The sequence below is a fragment of the Vombatus ursinus genome, unplaced genomic scaffold (genome assembly GCF_900497805.2).
Source record: "Vombatus ursinus unplaced genomic scaffold, bare-nosed wombat genome assembly UNPS02011334.1, whole genome shotgun sequence".
In the NCBI taxonomy this organism is placed as follows: domain Eukaryota; kingdom Metazoa; phylum Chordata; class Mammalia; order Diprotodontia; family Vombatidae; genus Vombatus; species Vombatus ursinus.
Genome location: NW_020951112.1, coordinates 2026179 through 2048073, shown reverse-complemented (window position 1 = coordinate 2048073; position 21895 = coordinate 2026179). Strand labels below are relative to the sequence as shown.

General features: G+C 41.5%; 1 protein-coding gene across 1 annotated transcript in view; it reads left to right on the top strand.

The window, feature by feature from the left end:
- Window positions 1-21480, top strand: part of MYBPC1 (myosin binding protein C, slow type) — a 73260-nt gene extending 51780 nt beyond the window's left edge. The window contains exons 21-28 of the mRNA XM_027855798.1: window positions 432-599; window positions 1689-1777; window positions 2613-2808; window positions 4193-4332; window positions 11516-11675; window positions 12882-13018; window positions 14789-14975; window positions 20753-21480. Of these exons, the coding sequence (XP_027711599.1) occupies window positions 432-599; window positions 1689-1777; window positions 2613-2808; window positions 4193-4332; window positions 11516-11675; window positions 12882-13018; window positions 14789-14975; window positions 20753-20853 (1178 nt within the window). The 3' untranslated portion in view covers window positions 20854-21480. The remainder of the gene's footprint in view (window positions 1-431; window positions 600-1688; window positions 1778-2612; window positions 2809-4192; window positions 4333-11515; window positions 11676-12881; window positions 13019-14788; window positions 14976-20752) is intronic.
- Window positions 21481-21895: the final 415 nt, after the last annotated feature.

Below are 21895 nucleotides of genomic sequence, written 5' to 3'. Positions count from 1 at the left end.
CATCAGGCATTTATGAAGAGCCTACTATGTGCAAGGGAGTATGCATGTGCTGGGAATAGAAAGACAGAAACAAAGCAGTCCTTGCCCTCACAGAGCTTACTTTCTGCTCTTGAAGCACAGCTGCCACTATAGATTGCACATTATATTATATAGCCAGAAAATTAGAGGGTATTCAGAAATCACAGAATTCCCTTCTAGTAACAATTTATTTGAGACCTCAAAATTAAACAATTTTAATGCCATTTTCCGTTTAAATTTTTTAAATGTCTAGCCCTTTTTTCTCTGTCTGGACCCAAAGTCTCATGCCCTAGTTTCATTATTGATAATAAAATACAATTTGGAGTTTCTGCTGCCTGAGATTTCAGGTTAAATACTGCATGAGAATAACTAGAGAATTCTTCCTTCTTTTTCCTTTCTTTTTTACTTATTAGCGGAGGACTGGATAGTGGCCAACCCAGAACTGACTGATAAAACTAAATACACCATCACTGGCCTTCCAACGGATGCCAGAATCTTTGTGAGAGTGAAAGCTGTGAACGCTGCTGGCGCCAGTGAACCCAAATATTACGGACAACCAATCCTAGTCAGAGAGATTATTGGTAAGTTATGACAATTTTTTATTTCTCACCTGTCCCCTCCTCTGTTCCTTCCTCCTCTCCACTCTCCCTTCACCACGCTGAATCTTCTCATATCTTCTCTCCTTAAATGATATATTTACCAATGACTCCCAGAAGTTAGAAATCAAAGAACCATTGATCTCTGTTCAAGCAGAAAGAGCATCAGTCCTGAGTGAAAAAGATCTGAGGTTTTCAGTGGACTACAAGTTCCCTATGAGCCAACATATAACATAGTAGCCAGGAAAAAAAGCTAATACTTGGATAAGGAGAGTCATAACAGCTGGCATATAGAGTGTTACAAGACTTAATGGAGCTTTCAAATGTAGAATTGATATCAAAATTGCTTCCCTTTTCAATGGGTGGGGGAGTGGCAGAAAGGAGGGAGAGAATTTAGAACTCGATTTTTTTTAAACATTAAAAGTAAATAAATGATAAGTTGTTAAAAATACCTTGCAGAATGCCTTGAACATGGGTTAGGTAGTTCTTCCCCAACAGATCAATAAAAAGACATGGACAGAAATGAGATGAGATCAGAGACATTGAGCAAGTTGTGTTCTGCACCATTGAAAAGACTTCCCACATCGTTTTAAATCATGTGTCCAATGAGGTAGATGACAGATCAATAGTGCTACTGCATTCTCCTTGTTCAGACTCCATCAGGAGCATTTTGTCCAGCTCTGGGCAGCCTCTCTTAGGAAGGACATTGGTCACTGGAGAATGACCAGAGAAGAAGAGTAGGACGGTGATGGGGCTGGACACCATGCTGTACAGAAACGAGGGATATTAAGTGTAGGGAGGAAGATACTTAGAGAAGATGAGATAGCTGCTTTCACGCATATGAACTATTGTCATGTTGAAAACCTTTGCTCTGCTTGATCTTAGAGTATTTCTATCCAGAGAAAACGCTTTGGCTAAACGTGGTGTAAATGAGCCGCTAACTGCATAGACCTGGTCAATGGAAAATGTCTCCATTTGGGGCACCATGAAGTTTGCTGTTTCTGTTATGTAAGCTCATTTCCTACATAGTCTGGGAAAAACCTGACAGTTCAAAAATGTTGTTTCTTCTGTTAGAACCTCCCAAGATTCGTATCCCTCGACATCTGAAGCAAACCTATATTCGAAGAGTTGGAGAGGCTGTAAATCTTGTCATTCCTTTCCAGGTAACAATGACATGGAAGCCTTTTCTCTGTTCTAAGGGCATCTGGTCCAAGATGTTAGGAAATGGAGATGGGGTGACAGTGAGGTTTAGGCAACCATGAGGAAGCTCTTTCTGAAAGGGAAGGTCGTTAAACACTGAAATTGGTTTGGACAAAGCCCACAGAATCAAGGAAAATTGCTTTTCTGTCCGAGATGGATTAGGTCTGTTCTTAATTTAAAGTTGGAGGTAAGGAGAGGGGGAAGGAGGGTGGGCCTGGGAAAATAAGTGACCCTTTAAGGTCCTTTCTAGTGGAAACCTGGCTGTCCTTTTAAACAAAGCCCAACATTCAGAAAATAATGCTTTCTGCTATGGAAGGGGCTTCCTGGTTTTAGGTTAAAACTAATCCATTTGAAATATAATCAGGAATTTTAGATGGTTGTATGAGTCATACAAATATGGGCCTATATATGCCTTCAAAAAACATTTTCAGAAATCACTTTGACCCACCAAATTCTATATGGCTTATGAAATTAAAATCAGTTTCTACTTAGTACCAACCCTCTACCTTGCCAGTAACTGTGCCTTCGTGAAAGGGTGAGACTCAATGGGGGCTTGCCTTATGTAGTCAACCACCAGCCTAAGCCCTTCTGAATTGACTTGAATGTATTAACCATTTTTTTATTGCTGCCCCAAAATACACATCGAGGCAGCGTAATACAGAAGATAAATCCTTGAGTCAGGAGGGCCTCGATTCGAACACTGCAGCCGTGTGACCCCTTTGTGTATTCTCAAAGAACACAGCCACGTTAAATAGCTTCTTTGTTTCACTTTGGGTTTTTATTTTCCTTTCTTTTTAGGGAAAACCAAGGCCAGAGTTAGCTTGGAAGAAGGATGGTGCTGTTATGGATAAGAACCAAATAAACATACGCAACTCTGAAACGGATACCATCATTTTTATCAGAAAAGCAGAGAGGAGTCACTCAGGGAAATATGATCTGGAAGTGAAAGTGGACAAATTTGTGGAGACTGCCTCAATAGATATTCAGATAGTTGGTAGGTTTAAAGAAAGAAAACAATGTATTTTTGTCAAAGTAGTATAGAGCTCTAATTTTACCAATTATAATAGCAAGTGTAGAAATGAGGCTTTTTTTTTAGATTAATACAGCTATGCCCCACTTTCAGAAAATCAGTTGCACAAAATTCCAAAATTTAATAAACAAATCGGTTCCTCTTTCCCTTTCCACCCACCACCCAATTTTTCATGTTACAATTTTTTTTTTTATTTTTGCCAAAAAATTCTCCATGAGTAGCCTTTCAACTGCCTTCTGAAGGCATTTTATGTCCAGGTACATGAAGGTGTGCTAGGTGACCCAGCGGATAGAACCCCAGGCCTCGAGTCAGGAAGACTCATCTCCTAGAGTTCAAATCCAGCCTCAGACCCTCACTAGCTGTGTGACCCTGGGTGTGTCATTTAACCCTGTTTGCCTCAGTTTCCTCATCTGTAAAATGAGCTGGAGGAGGAAATGGCAAACCACTTTGGTATCTCTGCCAAGAAAACCCCAAATGGGGTCACAGAGAGTCAGACATGACTGAAATACAACTGAACAACAACATGAGACTTTCCCAATGGCCAAATGATTTTCAGTTGTTGCCTGTAGTACTGTTCTAGAGGGAAATTACCATCTCTAAGCAGTTTTATGGATTCTTTCTGGATGTTCATTATTGGAGTAGATTTGTGTCAGTACACGTAGGAGTCATTGACTGACGTTTCTAAATTCAGCCTCAGAGCTACTGCAGACCTCAACAACTCAACTGCCCTGCCTTCCTTGCTGTTCTAACACTCTTCTAGAATGCTAATCTTTAACCAAAATTTGGAAAATTGCTAACAGAAAATTCATCATAATCAATAAATCGTAGTCATTTCTAAGCATTGGAGAGTGGAGGAGATGACTTCCCAAAGTCCCTCCTACTTCTGTCATTCTATCATCTCGGCAAGGTCAAAAAGTGTGTTGAAGACTAGCAGAGGTAAAGAATTCTTATTGGAACTTCTAATCCATCTTTTGACTACCCTCCCCCCTGCACCCAAAGTAGTGATTTCTTATGGCAAAAGTCAGCACTTTGGGGCTAATTTATATAACCCAATTATATTAACCATGCTTTTCTGGCTGAAAAAAAACTTAAATGAAGAAGAACATTGAGGTTGTAATGTGTTTTGAGATATGCCATAGCTGTGTTGTAAAAGAAAACACATTTTCTCCACAAAGTAAATTATGAGCATCCAGATTATGTACTACTCAAAGTGGGAAGAAAGAGATTCAGAAATGTTCTTCTGACAGCTATAGATAGAAAGATAAATAAATAGATAGATAGATATAAATACAGATACAGATTGGTGGAAAATGGCCTGACTGTAACATTGTGCTTTTTGTTTTCTCAGACCGTCCTGGCCCGCCCCAAGTTGTGAAGATTGAAGATGTCTGGGGAGAAAACGCTGCCTTGACATGGACACCACCAAAGGATGATGGAAATGCTGCCATTACAGGGTACACAATTCAAAAAGCTGACAAGAAGAGTATGGTAAGTTTTTATTTCTCTGAGGCAGCAAGGAGAAAAATTTTTTATTTCAAATTTGTACTATCTAATTTCATTGGTGAAATATATGTGTGTCTATTTATGTGTGCGTGTAGATAAATGAATCAATCAATAAGCATTTATTAAGCGCCTACTGCATGACAAATCAAATGAGGAAGCAATTTTCAAGGAGCTTACATTTTAACAGGGGAGACGACAAGCACATATAGAGGTCCATACACAACAAATATAGAGAGAATAAATACAAAAACCACAAAGCAGTTAGAGAGGGAGGGCACTGGGGAGTCGGAGGGATCAAGAAAAACCTTGTGTGGAGGGTGGGACTTGATTCTAGGAGGCACAGATGAGGAGGGAGGGCACTCCCTGCGTGGGAGCCTGTGCAAAGGCAGGGAGGTGAGATATAGAGTGTTTTGTGTGTGGAGCATAGGGAAGGACAGTGTGGCTGTATCAAAGAGCGGGGGGGGGGGGGGGGGGGGACTAATGTCCAGGAGCCTAGAAAGAGAGGTTTTGGGCAGGGACTTTAAAAGCTGAACAGAGGAGGCAAGACGGAGACACCCTGGCCTACTGAGCAGGGAAGCCACATGTCAGACACGACACGTGTTTAAGGAAAACCATTTTGGCAGCTGTTTGAATAGGCTGGAGTGGGGAGGCCATTGCACACGTCTAGGTGAAAGGGGAGACCTAAGGGGAGAGAAAAAACTTAGTGTAACAGATGTGGTGAAGGTAGAAATTGCAAGCCTGGTCAACCTGACATTTGGGCTGAGGGAGAAAAAGGAGTTGAGGATGACAATAAGCTTAGGAATCTGGGAAAATCAAGAGAGGGCAAGGCCTTCAACAGAAACAGGGGAGTTTGGAAGAGGAGAGGTGTTGGAGGTAGGGGAGAAGTTGGTGGTGTGCGTCTGATGCACGTCAATCCGTGAATCATCGTCACAGAGACAAGAATCGAACTCGGGAAGCAGGTGAGGCCACCAGGAGAGTGAGAATGGAGAGAGAAGAGAAGGCACGCCCAGCTGGCTTTGGGGAGATCGTGAGCAGGCAGACGATTCAGCTGATGAACCAGCAAAGGAGGCTGAGAAGGAACAGTCACACGGGGGCAGTGAAAACCCAGAGGAGAGAGAGCGTCACAAATACAGCAGACAGATCAAAAAGGGCGTGAGGAGAAAGGATCATCAGACCTGGCAATGGAGAGATTGTTGGTATCTTTGGAAAGAGTAGTCTCCTTTGGGTGATGAGGTCAGAAGCCAAATTACAAAGGGGGGAGAGTTACAAGCATAGACAGCTTTTTCTAGGAGTTTGACTGGGGACGGGAGGAGAGACTCAGGATGATGACTTGGAAGGATGATAGAGTCTAGTGAAGGTTTTTTAAGGCTAAGATTTCGAATGTTTGAAGGCAGCCGTGGGGAAGGAATCAGTAGGTGAAAATTGAAGATTAGAGAGAAATGATTAAAAGTTCAATTGACTGGAGGGGATGGAATCTGGGGAGTGTTAGTAGAGATGCTGGCCTATCAGGGATTAGGAGAAGGAGGAGATAATGGGAGATAATGCCACCGGGTTTGAGATGAAGAGAGAAGAGAGGGCTCACAGCAAAGGGCTTCAGTCTTCTCGGTAAAGCAAGAGGTGAAGTCCTCTGCTGAGAGAGTGAGAGGAGGGTAAAGGTGTGGGAGGCTTGAGAAGCAAAGAGAAGGTTTGGAACAGCTTCTGTAGGCAGTGAGATGAGGAAGGATTGAGGGAGGAATGACAGGATTGCCTTGCAGTGAGGGCCCAGTTAAAGCTGGCTAACTAACATTAACTTATAGTGTAACCACTGTTGTGACTTTCCCCAACTCTCTTCAGCAGTACTGTAAGTGAGAGCAGAGGATGGGAAATACACAGGGGAACGTGTATCCATCCTTTCAGATGCACAGCCAAGTCTTAAGAGTGTCTTAATGACCTATCATTTTAAAAAAAATCCAGGAACACCCAGAATTTTTAAACTGGATTGTTTATATTGAACAGGTTATTTTTGAAGAAGTGCTTTGAATTACTAAATGTTTGTTGGAGATTCTTCTATGAAGAATCAGAAGCAGAAATTCCCTCTTTGTCAGAGTCCTTTGAGTACCAAGATGTCCCCTGGCCTGCACCGCTGACTCGCTGTAAGGGGGAGAGCAGGTCTGGCTTGCTGAGATACTGTCCAGGATGAAGTGGTCACTGAGTTTAAGTCACAGAGTTATCGCAAAAAATCTGCTTTGATTTTTTCAGTATGACCCAATGTCTGGGAACCCAAATGTACGAATCACAGGTCTCAACAATCCAGCTTTGACTTAGAAGCTAACTCCAAGGAAATCACTTGAGATCCTCATAGAGATTAAGTGACTTGCCTAGCTAGAGTCACAAGGCTAGGCAGGTATCTGAGGTGAGATTCGACCTCAGGTCTTCCTGCCTCCAGGTGCAGCACTGTCTCCACTACCCCAGGCTGCCTCTGGCCAGATAGGGAGAAGAGTTGGGGTGAGGGGCAGGGAAAGGTATCATACAATACATCTTAACAAAATAAAGGCAAGCTAACCCAGGATCAGCTTAAAAATAGGTTTGCTCCATACCCCTTTCTACCATCTGAAACCTCATCACCTTTAGTGTGCTTTGGTTTTCTTTCTTTTTTTTTAAATCATTATCATGTATGTGCTGTCCTGGGCCTGATGATCTTCCTTTGCATCCCTTCACAGCTTCATTCCATATTTCTGTGTGTGTCCTTTGCTGTCCCCACTTTGACAGCTACAAATAGTTTTGTACAAAGATAGCCTTTACTTCCCTTTCATGATATCTTTAGGATAGATCTCAACAATGAGACCACCGGGTCAAAGTCAGTTTTGTGACATATTGTCAGACTGATCTCAATTCAATTCAAAAACCATTTTGGGCTACAAGCTGGATAGGAAAAGACAAAACAGTCCCTACCCTCAAGAAGCTTTCAGTCTACTGTTGGGATACAAAAATATACACAAATACAAGTACTTACTAAAAAAATGGAAAAATAAATACAAAATGATATGGGGACAGGGCACGAAATTAATGCTGGTACAGAGCTTTACGTAGATAAAAACTGAAGGCTCAGTTGTAGCTCTTTTGACGAGTCATAGGGCTTATTCACTGGCGCTAGAGCTGGCCTTGTCTAGTTCACCCCCTTCTTTGGACAGACTAGTGAGGAGAGAACCTAAACCCTTTTTGCTGCCCTTTCTTTCAGTATTTGCATTTCTTGTATTACCACCTCAGGCTTGGAAGAGAAGGGAGTGGTCATCTGGTGCAAGCCACTACCCACTGCCAGGCTCTTGTGTTTCAAAGTCAGATAAGTTTCTAGAAGCTTTCCTGGACTCTTCAACATGAAAAAAGATCTTTTGAAGTTTCTTCCTAAGTGTAGGGGAGTTAAGACACCCCTGGATCACCTCAAAGCCCCTGAAAATTAACTCCCAGAAAGAGGTAGTGAAGTTTTCATTCCTATGAGCCCCTGTTTTGATAAGTCTCTGGCGCGTTCTGTGACCAGGCTCACGACTGGATGCAGTTTTATTCCAAACGTCATAAGAGGAGATTCTGTCTCTTCAAGATGAAGCTAACAAAGTCAGGTAACTCCACCGCCTCCCTTCTCCGGTAGCTGGAAGGAGACCTCAAAGGCCGCCTCAAGGCCCAGGGAGGTCACTTTGGCAATAAGTATCAGAGGCAGGACTTGAACCCACGTCCTCTGATTCCAGAGCCAATGATCCTTCCAGTGTGCCATGCTGAAGTCCTATTCTGCCGGCTTATCAAGGCATAGAGGGGAAAAGGTACCACAGTGGATGGAATGTGAGACATGAACTCCAGAAAGCCTGGGTTTGAATCCTACCTTGGACGCTTGCCAGATTGCGAACCTAGACAAGTCACTTATCCTTTCTGGGCCTCAGTTTCCTCATCTGTAAAATGAGAGAACTGGACTAGAGTCAGAGATCTCTTCTAACTCTAGATTTGTGATCCCATTATTTTAACTCCATTGTATGTTGATAAGCATAGGTAACTCTGGAAGGGCTCCTCAGCAGACTAACCACAGGGTGAGGAAAGATCATCCACTAAATTATGAAGTTGATGGAAGGAACAAAACCACAGGGAGTGGCATAAAGCAAAGTGTGTGTGTGTGTGTGTGTGTGTGTGTGTGTGTGTGTGTGTGTGTGCATTTCCCCCCAAACAGCCCCTGGTGTGGAGTGTGGACCGACCACGGTTGAAAATCATTCCTGTTACTGATAGAAAGTCTTTTGGCATTAATACCTCTCAGCATGGATTTATTTACTGAAGGCGTAGAAGTAATAGGAGACAAGGAGAAAATTGGAAAGGGCAGTGTGAACGTGCTATGGAAAGAGAGCTGAATTTGGAGACAGAGGACTAGGTTTAAATCTTGGGTCTAACACTTACTACCTGGCTGACTTGAGTTAAGTCACTCCACCATTCTGCACCTCAGTTTCCTTATCTGTAAAATGAAATGGTTGGAGTAAATGACCTCTAAGGACCCCTTCTAGCTCTCAGTCTAGAATCTTAGACCAAAGGAAGAAGCAGAACTCTAGAATTTCAGACACCCCTGAGCAGACTATTTTTATATCTCATCTTCTTTCCATTTTTCTGGATAGATATTACATAATTTGATCAGATTTGGTATCTGGAGTATTATCTTTCATCAAAACATGGGCCTCCAGGGAGTTGGGCAGATGGATGACTTATAAGCTAAGTGTCTGAGCATCTAAGACTTCCTAAGACCTGCGGGCTGTGCCAGAAATCACAAGTTCAAAAATAGTGAAAGGGCATATCCAAAGCTGATTCTAAATGTTGATCCTCAGAGCGCTCGAATACAGACCTGGCAAAAAAGTCCACAAAGTATGAGCTGCGGCCTTTTCACCAGCCTTCCCTTCTCAGCAGTGGCGTGACCCTGAGGACCTTTACTGCAAATGATAGCCACCTACAGCTGCTGCACATTACATTGGCTAAGCCAGGAGTTCTTCATCTGGGGTTTTGTGAACTTGGTTTTTTTATGCAAATAGTATTTTATTTTTCCAATTTCATGGTAAGATAGTTTTCAACATTCATTTTTCATAAGATTTTGAGTTCCAAATTTTTTTTCCTCCCTTCTTTTCCTCCCCGCTCCCCAAGACAGCAAGCAATCTGGTACAGGTTATACGTGTGCAATCACGTTAAACATATTTTCACATTAGTCATGTTGTGGGAGAAGAAACAGAACAAAAGGGAAAAAACACAAAAAAAAAACAAAGAAAGTGAAAATAGTCTGCTTTCACCTGCATTCAGACTCCATAGCTCTTTCTCTGGATACAGATAGCGTTTTCCATCATGAATGTGTTGGAATTGTCTTAGATCATTGTATTGCTAAGAAAAGCTAAGAAATAGTTGATTATCTCACAATGTTGCTGTTACTATGTACAACGTTGTTAACTTGTATTTTTAAAAAAATATTTTAGTAACCATTTCAATGTACTTGGCTTCCTTTGTACTCCTATGTACTTTATGTTCTGCATTTAAAACCATGATTCTGAGAAGGGGCTCACAGGTTCACCAGACACTGCCCAAGGGGTGAGTCCATGACACAAGAAAGGTGAAGAATTCCTGGTATTGGCTACATAGGATGTGTGCTTCAGCACAGGGGCCCAGGGAAGCCATAGCCTCCAGGTGTCCCCAGGTGATAGTTCCAAGTATTGTGCCATTCTGGGCAGCTAGTGGGGTGGTACAGGGGATAGAGCATAAGGCCTGGAATCAGGAAGACCTAAGTTCTAATCCAGCCTCAGACCCTACCTAGCTGTGGGACCCTGGGCAAGTCACTTAACCTCTGTTTCCGCAACTGTAAAATAGCAGTAATAATAGCTCCATCCTTGCTGCCCCGATCACTGGCTATTCTAACATGATATTGCTAGCCTGCTGACAATTGATAATCCCCCTCTGATTCTATATTTCTAGGACTACCTATCCTTGTCAGGTCAGTGCCCATAGCACTCAAAGACCAGCACAAGGTTAGCTAGCAAATGGGACAGCACCCTTGTGAAATGGCCATCATTTAGACATTTGGGGCTGGCCAGAGCAGGGAACAGAGGAGAGAGAGAAGAGAGAGTGACCAGAGAGTGACCAAGGAAGAGAGAATTCCTAATTGCCCAGGAAGCAACCAAGCCACCCCTTTTAACTCTGAGTGTTGAGTTTTTCCCAATCAATCTGGGTCCAGTTCCAATTTAGTGAAAAAGAATATTCTTTAGAGCCTGGGCCTTGTGTGAATTTGTTTCATTATACTTGATAAAATGAGTATTTGACTTAAATAGTCTTTTTCTCACTTAAAATACCAAAACTGCAAAGAAGGGAATTGTGACCCATGTAGAAAATATATTATATTTATAATTATTCTTTTATCTAAAAAAAGCCCCCTCTATATATGTATGTGTGTGTATATTTATACACACACATACATATATACATACACACACACATATATGCATAGTTTTTTCTCCATCAGCTGTACTAAATGTGAATGACAAGGTATATATATTCTATCAGTCATACTAAACTTAAACATTCTTTGAATGATTAAGAGATAATTAAAAGTAACTGTTATTTTAATACAACTACTGGTGCTCATTTGTTAATATTATAATTAAGCCAAATTGTTACTATAAATGATGACTAATTTTTCTCTAGTGATTTACTTTAATTTACTTCCAGAGATAGGTAAGTTGGTACTAAAAAGTAGCACAGTTTATTGGTAAGGATGCTGGACCTGTGGTCAAATCCTTGCTCTCATACTTGCTGGTTGTTTGAACCCTTAACCTCTGAGCCTCAGTTTCCTCATCTGAAAAACCTCATCTGTGGGCTAACAGGCCCACAGAGATGCTGTGAGGATCAAATGTCATCCTATATCCAAGGTGCTTTGCAAACTTTAACGTACTATATTAGTTGTTACTATTATTATTTAAAATTGTATTGCTATATAATCATATTACTATAATTTTGTTGAATGGCAAGTAGCAGAGTTGGTATCTGGACTCAGTTCATAGGTCTCCACACTCAGTGTTTTTTGACTGCACTACATTATAAAGACAAAAATTTAATTTTTTTTAAAGGGGGCAACCACACCTGCCCCGAAGGCCTGAGTTTCACCCGACTCTTTGTGGGCTCTGTTTTCCAGGAATGGTTCACTGTCATTGAGCACTATCATAGAACTAATGCTACCATCACTGAACTCGTCATAGGAAACGAATATTACTTCCGGGTGTTTGCTGAAAACATGTGTGGTCTCAGTGAGGAGGCGACAATGACGAAAGAGAGTGCAGTGATTGCCAAGGACGGTGAGTTTGGAGCCTTGGTTCCAAACAGCTGAGTCGGGCTGGAGGGGGTGGGGAGAAGTCACTCTAGGAAAGGAAAAAGAAAGCTAACTGTTCAGAGATTTTAAACTAATAAAGTAAATAAAGAAAGTAAATGTTCAGAGATATTAAAAGTAGTATTAAAAACCAATATTAGTTTTCAGTCACCGTCCTTTAAAACATAACCCTTTAAATCCTTTCCAGTTTCTGGCCATTTGTCTTGGCCGCTCATGTGCCAAGACAAAAATCCAAGGGGAAAAGGAATCTTTGTTTCATTAACACAAGCTGCCTCGAGGCTTGGACATTCCTGAAACAAACCCTAACTTGCTTGGCAGGGAGGAGGGGGCAGATTGAATTCAGGCAACAATCCTTTCATTTCTGAATACAGCCTCTAGCATGTAAGCTCCTCAAAGGCAGGGACAGAGTCGTCTTTGCTTTTGTCTCTCAGTCCTGGTGCAAAAGAAATGCTTGTTGTTGCATTAACTTGGTCAGGAGACTTTCCTATAGGAGAAAGCACACTGAGTTTGTCCTCAGAGGAGCTACTAGGTCATATTCTGACTTCTTACCTGTATGATCTTAGGGAAGCTCCCCATCTGAAAAATGATGGGGCTGGACGTGTGTTCACATTCAGGCTCTTTCACGCATTATCTGTATGACTTTGGACCTGTCAACTAACCTCTCTAGACCTCAGTTTCCTCATCTAGACGACCTCTCATTTCCCTTTCACTTCTCAGTCTATGAGCCCATGATCACAAGGCCGCTGGGATCCCTTCCATCTCTAAATCTGCTCCCCATTAGCATCTCTCCAGGGCCTTCGTATCCCACGATCCTTCTTCCTAGACAGGAAGGCCATAGAAAGGGGATGAGAAGTGACTTCTCCAAATCACGTGCCAATTTGAAAAGCAACTTCTATTTTCCTGCTCAGTGCATGTCTGATTGAATACCTCGTTAGTCAAGGGAAGGCAGAGAGGGCAGAACCAGCAGAGGGATGCCTGTGGGTACCTATTTACATGTATGCACACATACAGGAAACCAAAGGACTGACTGCATACGTGCCATCTGATGTTTGCCAGGCTACTTTGAGGTTGGAAAACATGCCATTTGGGACGTGTGTGTGCTCCAAATGTTCATTTTTTTGGGCTATTTCATAGATTTTTTTTTCCCCTCTGTGTGTGTTGTTTTTCCCTCTAGGAAAAGTCTACAAAAACCCTGTGTATGAAGACTTTGATTTCACTGAAGCACCGATGTTTACTCAGCCTCTGGTGAACACTTATGCCATAGCAGGCTATAACGCAACCCTGAACTGCAGCGTCCGAGGAAATCCAAAGGTACGATCCATCAGTCCCTGTGCTGTGTGCTGCGTACAAGGTTGCCCTGGACAAAGCTGCCGGGCAAACCTTGTCTCACAAAAGCCTCCATAGGATGCTAAAAACATGGCACAGTGGAGAGAGCAGTGTCTCTGGAATCAGAGGCCCTGAATTCAAATCCCACCTCTGCCACTCACTACCCACATCACCTTGGGCAGAATGCTTCTCATCTGTGAGATGAGACTGGTTGAACTAACTGGCCTTTGAAGTCGCCTCGCCTCCCTGGCCCTCAGTTTACTGATCTGTAGAATGAGGACCCCTGAGGTCCCTTCCAGCTCTTTTCCTGTGAGGTTATTATGACCCCATTGGGCTGTCATGTTGTTCCTCTGGAGTTAGCTTCCCCTGAAGTTAATGAACGGCATTTTCCAAGTGTATTCAGTTTTGCCAGAAGCCAATTCCTATCAGGCAGGATGTGCCTGTGTGTGCTTTTTAAGTTTGCTACTATATCATCAGAAAAACAAACAATATGTTAGCCTTTCAAATGCTATTTTCTCTCTTCCCTGGGGATAAGTAATCATTTGCACAGTAAATACAGTAATATGGGAATGCTAATGATTCTTTAATTCTCAGGGCTGGCTTCCATCAGGAAAGACAGGAGGTTTGGGGGTGAGTGTTTTTTAAGGGAGGGTTAGAGGCGGCAGGATAGTGTGATGGGGAGGAACATTTGCTTTGGTATCAAGGGTCCGGGGTTCAAATCCCGTCTCTGCTGCTTCCTAGCTTTGCGATCAGCTAGTAGGTAGTGAGTGAAGTCATTCGGCTGAAGAAAAGCTATTTCAGTGAAGTCTGACCCTGGGTTCTGGAGGAGACTGCTGTGAAAAAAGAGAATGTTCCTCCAAGAAGTTCCATAGTGAAGGAGAGGAGGGTGTATTGGAAAGAGAGAGTGGATCGGAGTCAGGATCTGAGGCTAGATCTGAGCTCTTCACTGTTTAAACCAAGTCACTTAATGCATCTCGGCCTCAGTTTCCTCATCTGCAGAATGAGGGCACTACTTGTCCTACCAATCTCTCAGGTTTTGAGGTTTGAAACACTTTGTAAGCCTTAAAGTGCTAGAAAAACAAAACCTTTGACAGGGGGAGGAGGCAAAAGTAGTCAGTAGTGATCCTTTCTGAAGTGTCTGCAAAGGATCTCAAGACATGACGGATGAGTTAATATCATGGCCACTACAGATCTGTAAAGGGGTGCTATCTCTCTACTCTAACACAGTAACTCTGAATAAATCTGTCTTCTTTCTCCAGGACTACTCATTAGCATTCTCTGCCCAAATAGTAAACATAACTTAATCAAAACAACAACAACACCAAATGTTGTTGCTGTGGATTCTTTTTCCTCTTTCCCTATAAATCTTGCTTTGAAATTCTGTGTTACACACCAAAAAGCAGCTGAATGTTGACTCTTGTCATGACCAAATGTGGTCTAGGAGAACAGATGATGAGAACACACCTCCCTCCTCTCTGCAGAGAGTTGGGGGACTCGAGGTGTGGAGCGTTGCGTACGTTGTTAGGCTTGGTACTGTATTGATTAGTCTTGTTCAAATGTTTTTCTTTGTAACAAAAAAAAAAAAAAGAAAGAAAGGTTTCAATGCCGGGGGGGAGATAATGTAAGGAAATGACTGTGATGTAAAACCAAAAACCATCAATGTAACTTATGTTCATTGGCTTTGATGCTCCTCTTTTTATCATTTTTTATCATACATTTGCCTCCATTTTCTTCCCCCTCCTATCATAATTACAGCCTAAAATAACCTGGTTGAAAAACAAAGTTGCCATCTTGAATGACCCGAGATATAGGATGTTCAGCAACCAAGGAGTGTGTACTTTGGAGATCCGTAAGCCCAGCCCCTATGATGGAGGAACCTACAGCTGCCTAGCAGTCAATGACCTGGGGACGGCGGAAGTGGAATGCAAGCTGGAGGTGAAAGGTAGGGTCTCTAAAATCCTTCCTAATGCGCTGAAGTGAACGACATCCTGCTCTTGTATTTTTTAATCATCTCTGTTAAGTCCAAAGACAAAAAATAAGTTTATAGTGTTTAAAATGGGAGAGAAGCTTTTAAATCTCCCTTCATACTGACATCATACGTAAGGGCAACAGAGTCATTTAATGTGGGTCTGTGTTATCCTCTGTAAGTCTTATCTGCTCAAGGTACAGTGACTGACATCAGTGGACTGCCCAGGGGTGAGCAGTTTGGTGAGTATAGATGGAACAACAGTGATGACATCCCAGGAAAGTGATCTCAGAGAAATGAATTTATTGAATGAAATGGTGATTCAAGAGGAAAGATTAACTTTTTTTAAGTTTTTGAGCCAAATAATCATTTTAACATCAGGGGAAGGATATAATATATACCTGGGTAACTGCTATTGGCATACTTAAGAACACATTAAACACATGCAACAGGTGGATGGGATGTCATCTGAAAAGCTGATTTTAAAAAGTCCGGGAGAACCTATGTTTCTATTGATGCTTTTTATTTGTATTTGTTTTGAAAGATGTTACTTTAAAAAAATGCATTTTAAGCCATGAGGATGCTTAAGGATATATGGACTGCAGATTTCCTTGGCATAACTTGCCAAATCATGGTTATTCTTTGTCAACCCATTCAACATGGCCCCTTTGGCCACAATGTCCTAAGAACTCTTTGGGGAAACAAAAAATACCAGAGTAAGTGTAAGTATTTTTGTTTACCCATGGAACATAGCATGATGGGTTATGACCTTTATGCCGTATGTTTCTCCTGGAAACCAGAATGTGTTTTGAGTTTCCATTGACCCCCTTCCACCAACAGGATGACCTTGACTAGAACGTCTGGCATGATCCTGAAGCATCCTTTCTTGCTCTCATTGCATTAAACTCTTGAGGACATGAGTTTTCTTACATTTCTATAAGATGGAATCCTAAACTAGGAAATGGGACATGGACTTGGAGTCAGGAAGACCTGAGTTCAAATCCTGGTTCTGATATTTACTAGCTGTGCAACTCATGGCACTTCTTCTAAATCTGAGTTTCCTTCTCAGTAAAACGAGTGGGAGTTGGGAGAGTGAGAGTGGGAACTTGATGGCCTTTGAAGTCCCTTGCAGCCCTACATCTATGTGCCCATGTTCCTGGGGTGGGTTGTTTTTTTTTAACCCTATTTACTCATGAAAAAGCTCCCCTTTGATGTCTGTTTCTGAAATTCAAAGAACAAATGCTCAAGGGATTTCAACTATGAAATTGATTTTTTTAATCTAAAAATCTACTAAAAGGATCTTCTAAAAGTCAAATGAGTAAATATGATAGAGAATTGAATATGTACCTTTAAAAAAAAGAATTATCATGTAAGCTTAATTTTAAGCCTTTTTTTCCTAATGGTTTTGTCTTTGGTTATATAGCAGAATTTATATTCACTGTGAATGCATAACAGGAATTATTTTTTTCTGAATAGGTGACTTTCAAATCAAATATAAAGGATATTACATTTTTACAAGTTTTACAGCTGTGACGGTCATTCCAGTATTTTTCCTGCTGCTTTCTTGACTTAATCAGAGGTTTGTTTTGGATTCAAACCAAACAACCAATAGTTAAAAATACTTTATCTTGCATCTCAGCTGATACCATTTCAGCTTAATTTCAACAGTTAGCATTGTTATTTTTATTACACTGACAGTGTTTATGTAGAAATTTGAAAGGCACCTTCTAAAAAATAATTCCTCTATACCATGTTTTGAAAGTAAATTAAATCTGCTGATCGTATAAAATTATAATATCATAAAAGCAATTTAGAAAAATGTATTTTGGGGGGATTAAATGTGGGACACTCCTAATGCTTTGCCATTTGAATTTTAAATAAGAATTTTGTTGTTAGGAAATCATGTATCAGTCAGTGAATTCATGAAAATGTGATGTGAGCTTTGATAGCTTGGAAAACATTGTTGGTACTGAAGGCAATAGCTGATTAAGCAGAGTTAAACTGTTTAAAATTTAAAAGGTAAGAATGTCGGCTGAGAATTGATAAATACCAGTCCCACTATTCTAATTCTGCAGTGATATATCAAGGATTAAATACCCCAGGACAACCAGTCTTCTTGGCGGGGCGGCAACAGGTTTAAAAAATTCATATCCCACTGGATATTACTTTCCATTCCATTCCTATTTTACATGAAAATGCATTTTGCATGTAAAGCTTGCCTTTCCTTCTGCTTTTAGACTGTCCTCATTAGTACTCATGGCATACAACAGCTATGTCATGAGTGAGGAAGGCCAAATTATTCAAGAACAGTAAACTAACAGAGATAAGTTATCAGGTAGGAAGTCAGGTAGCGTAACAGGTCACAAAATTACAACTACGAAGCACCTTATTTTTAACAACAAGGCCACTATGAGCTTGGGAACCAACAAAACCGTGTCTTCACATGTCTCAGACTCCCTCTCGGACAGGTGTCAAACATGCACCGCACAGCATTCCTGAGTACAACTGAACCAGATTAAAACATAACTGAGAAAAATGTAATAAAATAAATAAAAATGAGAGAAAACGTGATGATATCACAATTTAAAACCAAATCCACATTCGGTCCGTGGGGATCCTTGTGAGTGGAAGAAGAGCCCCTGTTTCTCTTTGAGACTGACACCACTGCTTCAAGACGAGTTTATGAAGAGGTTTGGGACCCTTTGGCCATAGGTTTGACCTTTAGGGACTTGACAAGCCCTGTCTATGTCTACAACAAGCCCTATCAGGCAGTCGGAACATTTTCATGTGGCTGAAATTAGTGTGGAGATTTATGTCCCTAAATGAAACCTGAGACCCTTCCAGGACCCTGCATGAAGGCGTGTCATGTATAAAGCTAGGCTTGCTTCACACATGATATATATATTTTCAAATCATAGCATAAGCAGGAACAGTCATTTTAATTTGGGATACAAAATATGTGAAGTAGAGTATCTGAAGGAAAAGAGTTTTATGGAATCTGACTGGGCCTCCTCACCTGTAAGATCAGGGGCTGGACTGAATGAGAGACCTTCAATGTCCATGTACATCACTGATTTACATATATATGTGCATATGCTCACATATGTATGTGTAGATACAGACACATTTTTATGTTCAATTCTTCCCAATCCAAAAGCATCGATTAGGATTCGGTCTGTGAGGTGGGTGAAGAAGAAATTTGTTACCCTCAGACATAGAGGCCACAATAAATTTTCCTTGTGCATCCCCAGAGCTTACCACAATGCCTGGCAGTCAGTGCTTAATAAAGGTTTCCTGATTGACTGATTGATTGATTGATTGATTGATTATGAACTTTCAGAAATTATATTTATAGCCTCCAAAATAGGAGGAAATTGAAACTATCTTTTAAAATACATTTTCTGGATTATAATCATAAAGGTAGCCAGGTAGTACAGTAGATCAGGTTCTGGGCTTGGAGTCAGGAAGACCTGAGTTCAAATCCTACCTCAGACACCTACTAGCTATATGACCCTGGGCAAATCACTTCATCTCCCTGGGCCTGGGTTTCCTCATCTGTAAAATACCTCTTTGGACTCAATGGTCCTTTCTAGTTCCATGTTTGTGATCCCGTAATCAACCAATCAACAAGTATGTGATATGCCAGGCATATTTCTCGGCACTAGAATTACAGAAACAAAAATTAAATCGTCCCTGTTCTCAAGGAATTCACATCTTAAGTATTACGTCATAGCCATTCAGTCCGAGCACTTAATACTGAACTCCTCTCAGTCGTCCTCTAGATCAGGGGTATGCTAAGGGCTTCTGTTCATTCAAACCCTCCAATTTAAAACGTGAGACTTTATATATAACGAGCTCAGATCACAATGTCCAACAGGGCCCCGCAGGCTAACCTAGATTTACTTGATAATTTTGCCTTTTTGAGTTTCCACATATATATATGTATCATAGTGCGATGTCTGTGTTTTTCTTTTGTTGAAAAACACCATATATATATGTTGTAGTTTCTTTTAAGCTTACGGTTTGGAAGCTATTACCATAAACATCCACCTCACAATCTGATTGGCTCTACCATCCGCTAAGGCAAAAGACTAGGAGTTAATTCCCCTGGTCCTGCCTATTAATAAAGCTTTCCCATATTAATGAGCCCTTTGAAGTGGTACTGGATCCTGCCTTTATTTTCCATATGCTTCTATTTTCTCCATCTTTTACATGACTAAGGATACATTAAATCATCTCCTCATCTACCGTAACTGTGAAAATAATTTTATCCAACAAGTCATCCACCTTGGTGTCAGCCCTTTATTAATGCTTATAACTTCTCTCTCTCTCTCTCCCTTAGTTGTAGCGCAGTAAGGATTTTTGAATGTATAGTGTCATCTCAGGTAAGCTTTCATATGGTTTCGGCCTATGAAGCTTATGACTGTCATAAGCCATACAGAGCCTGTAGAGTATGGCATGATTTTCATTATGTGACCTAATGAAAATGGTATGTCCTTAATCATTAATTGAGTAGTTTAAATGTGTATTTCAGAAACTTTGAAATTAACCGCTAGTACTCACCCATCACAATAACCCCAGCATCCTAAGAAACTTGTTTATGTCACAAGATAGAGCATGAGGCCTTGAACATAGCTGGAGACTGCGGGACAGCACCTTGCAGCTAACTGCATCAAGGAATGGACCCATAAACAAATGGCAGCATCTCTTCTGAGACGTGATTGGATTTTTTTCTTTTTCACTTTAAGAAAAGAATGGTTTTCTGGGACTTGCATCGGGGAAGTTTTCTAAGAATGTCAAACAGCATGCTGCTTTTGTCTGAATTGCACCTTTGTTAGAGATTAGTAAAGCCCTTCCCTAAGAGGGGTTGGTAGGTTGTTCCAAAAGGTTCTCTCTGAAAGGATTCAATTTTTTAGAAAACAAACTTAGAAACAAAGGTAAGTCCAAGGGATCAGTGGGTGTTCACACCAAATACAAGGGCAGTCCTGTTACTTTCAGTGAATTCAATTTTCAATAAATTTTTAATTCATCGTCTTCCCCACATTGGCCCCCAGAAAGAAAACAAAAAAAGATATCCTGGTTGGCTTATTTAAGCTTTATTCAGGAGTTGTCCCATTGTTCCTACCCCTATTTTGCTGGGTCAGAATCCCCGCTTAATTAGAAGATTGAAGGTTAAGCTGGAGAGGCGGCATGGCGTACAAGTAGCTAACGGAGTGGGGAAGACCTGAGCTTGTATCTGATCTCAGATGGTCGCTAGCTACGTGAACCTGGGCAAGTCACTGCCTCTCAGTTACCCAGGCACCACTCTAAGACTACACGCTGAAGGGGAGATATTGGTCTGCATTAGAGGAGGGAGTTTCGCCAGAAGGAAATCACAGATGGAGCCCTCCATCCTTCACCTTTCAGGTGAAAGTGGATCTTGGTGCTCATCCACAGTTTGGGTGAATTCACTCCACTGTGTGGCTCGTACATATACACACACAGAGTATTCTCACCTATGCTCAAAGAGGAGCCGATATTTCGAAATCACCAAATTTGAACCACAATGTGTATCTGGAGTGCTTAGGAGGCCTGCTCTGAAACTTGCCTCTTCCTCTGCAATGCCAGCAAACACCAAAGTCAGGACACGATGCCCCAGCAGGAACCGAAAGGCTCTTTGTCCCAGCTTCTCAGAGCAGCTAGCCCCCCCAACAACAAAGTCAGCCTGTCTCTCTCAGCTATGTTGAACTATTTCCTTTTCTCCTCCTTTGTAGGTGGCCTTTCCTTCTGCAGGCTTCTTTTGCAAGGTGTTCCTCCAAACATAATTGATTCATATTTGCGAGACGTGGAATCAAGCAATCCTGAGGGAAACTGAGTCTGCCCAGTGCTTCCCTGCTACTGTAGTGAAAACTGGTTGCCAATGGGAAAACATTTTTTTTTTGTTATTGTTCTTCCAATAGCAACCCAAGTGTGGTCATTTCTTTCCTCCTTCTGTTGAAAATAAAATATTCCCACGGATGGCTTAGAGTGGGCATTCTTGGAAAGACCCAGATTGGAAGTCAGGCTTTCGGTAATGTTCAGCCTTGCTTTGTGTTTGATGATAATTGTATTTAAAAAAAGAAAAAAGAAAAAAGAAAAAGAAAGAAAGGAAAGTGGGGAGAATAAGCATGTACTGTGATTTGTGTATGTCAAACTGCAGAGTGCTGTAAGTGTATAGTGCTAAGTGAGAGGCAATGCGGGACAATGTCAAACCTAAAATCTAGCCATGGGGAAAATGGATTTTTCTCAGCTTCCAGTATCGTTCGTCTAGGACGGCACACCCCTCTTTGGCCCAATACCAGCGGCCCCCTGCATTAGCCAGTTTCAATCTAATTCACTAAAAGTGTTCTATTCCCAAGACCTCACCTTGAAAATCAATTTGTTCTCAACAGAAGGCAAAATGTGTTCAGTTAATTGTATAATAATCTTAAAAACAAAGTGTTTATGTTGGAGAGAAAAAAAACCTGCCCGCATCTTGTTGTGTGTGTATCTTTTTTTTTTTTTTTTGGTGGTGGTGGTGGTGGGGAGAGGAGTAAACTTACCTTAGATTAAACAGCTAAAAACAACAGGCCAGTCCCTCCACTGATGCCTAGTCCCCCACCCTGGCTGAGGCTATAGGTGTCCCACCCATTCCCAGGGCCACATGAAAGGAAGCCTTACAGATAGATTTGTTTTAAAGTTGAGCAGCCCACAATAGTTTTGCTGTCATCTTTCTGGCAGCTTCTCCCACATTTCCTGGGGTGGTGGTTGGGGCGGGGTGTGGGGGGAGGGTTGGGAGAGGAAGTTGGCTAGGGGAAGATGAGGAAGAATGTAGTTCTTGCTATTTTTTTTGATAGCCCACACATCCATAACTACTCAGGAGCCCCAAAGCATCGTGG